The sequence below is a fragment of the Ailuropoda melanoleuca genome, chromosome 16 (genome assembly GCF_002007445.2).
Source record: "Ailuropoda melanoleuca isolate Jingjing chromosome 16, ASM200744v2, whole genome shotgun sequence".
NCBI lineage: Eukaryota > Metazoa > Chordata > Mammalia > Carnivora > Ursidae > Ailuropoda > Ailuropoda melanoleuca.
In genome coordinates this window covers 8,821,914-8,823,600 of record NC_048233.1, presented here as the reverse complement: position 1 = coordinate 8,823,600, position 1,687 = coordinate 8,821,914, and the positions used below count along the sequence as shown (strand labels likewise).

The 1,687-nt window shown below is 44.4% G+C and overlaps 1 protein-coding gene across 1 annotated transcript in view; it reads right to left on the bottom strand.

The window, feature by feature from the left end:
* A2ML1 (alpha-2-macroglobulin like 1) overlaps positions 1 to 1,687 on the bottom strand; it is a 42,290-nt gene that overhangs the window by 22,503 nt on the left and 18,100 nt on the right. The window contains 1 exon segment of the mRNA XM_034645541.1: positions 438 to 631. Within this exon segment, the coding sequence (XP_034501432.1) occupies positions 438 to 631 (194 nt within the window).

Genomic DNA, 1,687 nt, shown 5'->3' with positions numbered 1-1,687 from the left:
GCATTAATGGCACAATCCATCCCCCACTGTATTAACGTCCTTTACTATGTAATCTTACATCGCCCTTCTAGTCTAACTGCAGGCTCACCACATGACTTGCTGGGAATGGGATGCGAGCATATGCAAGACAAGTAGAGGCTTGGAAAAACCGTTGGGTGTCCACTTTTGTTCCCGCAACTCATCGTTGCCATCAGAATATACCTGGGATAGCTTGCTGGAGCATGAGACACTGGCCTTCAGCCACAAGCATGCAAGAAATTCCACCAAGATCAGCAGAGCCGCCTATCTGACTACCCCAGATGCACAAGCAATAAAGGCTTGTTGTATAATACTAAAGTGTGTNGTCTCTAGACAGTCTACCCACGCTCTCCAGCTCACTCTCCTAGTTTCCTTTCCTTCCCCAGTGCACTTTCACCAGCCCTCATTTCCCTTCTCACATAGTAGGAGAAGATGACTTCCTGGTCAGGGTTTGCATCCGCTGGATCAATGTAATAATCCACCAGCACTTCCTGGGGCTTGCCACACGCCAAGATTCCATGTAGTGGCTGGATACCAAGGAAGCTCCGAGTTGTGTTGTAGAAGGACTGCAGGTGCAGATAGCCATTGCTGTAGTAACGAGGCCTCTGTCCTGATTATATACCGAATCTTCCATTTGGAATCTGCCCTAAGAAAAGAGAGGAAGAAAAAGGCTCTTAACACGTACCTGGACCATAGTAAACCCATGGACTTGTTATGGTTTTCAAACAGATCTCTCTCAAATCTTCACCGCCTAAGAATGGCATGTAGATATTTACCTAGGGGTCCAGCCAAGGATGTTTGAGAAATCCACAACAGCAGCACTTCAGTATGAAGAGGAGTGAAATAAGGGCTGAATTATAGCTGTCAAGTAACGGGCAATTGTAGATCATACACTTTCACGGACTGATGCAGGGGACATAGATAAGCATAACTAAGATTACATAGAAATTAAAGAGTACACCCTAGGGATAAGAACACAAGGCATAAAGGATAATGAGATTAAAAATAATTATTTCTAAGTAGAGTGATTGAGTGATGCCTTGTGTAAAGAACTAAATTAGCCACAACACGAATTGTATGTGTTTGCTTAAGCAGTATGGCTGAATGATTGCATTAATGGCACAATCCATCCCCCACTGTATTAACGTCCTTTACTATGTAATCTTACATCGCCCTTCTAGTCTAACTGCAGGCTCACCACATGACTTGCTGGGAATGGGATGCGAGCATATACAAGACAAGTAGAGGCTTGGAAAAACCGTTGGGTGTCCACTTTTGTTCCCGCAACTCATCGTTGCCATCAGAATATACCTGGGATAGCTTGCTGGAGCATGAGACACTGGCCTTCAGCCACAAGCATGCAAGAAATTCCACCAAGACCAGCAGAGCCGCCTATCTGACTACCCCAGATGCACAAGCAATAAAGGCTTGTTGTATAATACTAAAGTGTGTAGTTGTTTGCTAAGCAACATTGTTTCGCAGTTGATAACTGATATGAGTAGCCTTCCCTACAAGTTATCTAAAACCTAGAATTTTCTTCTTTGCCATTTTTTAAAAGATTTTATTTATTTATTTGACAGAGAGAGACAGCCAGTGAGAGAGGGAACAAAGCAGGGGGAGTGGGAGAGGAAGAAGCAGGCTCCCAGCAGAAGAGCCTGACATGGGGCTC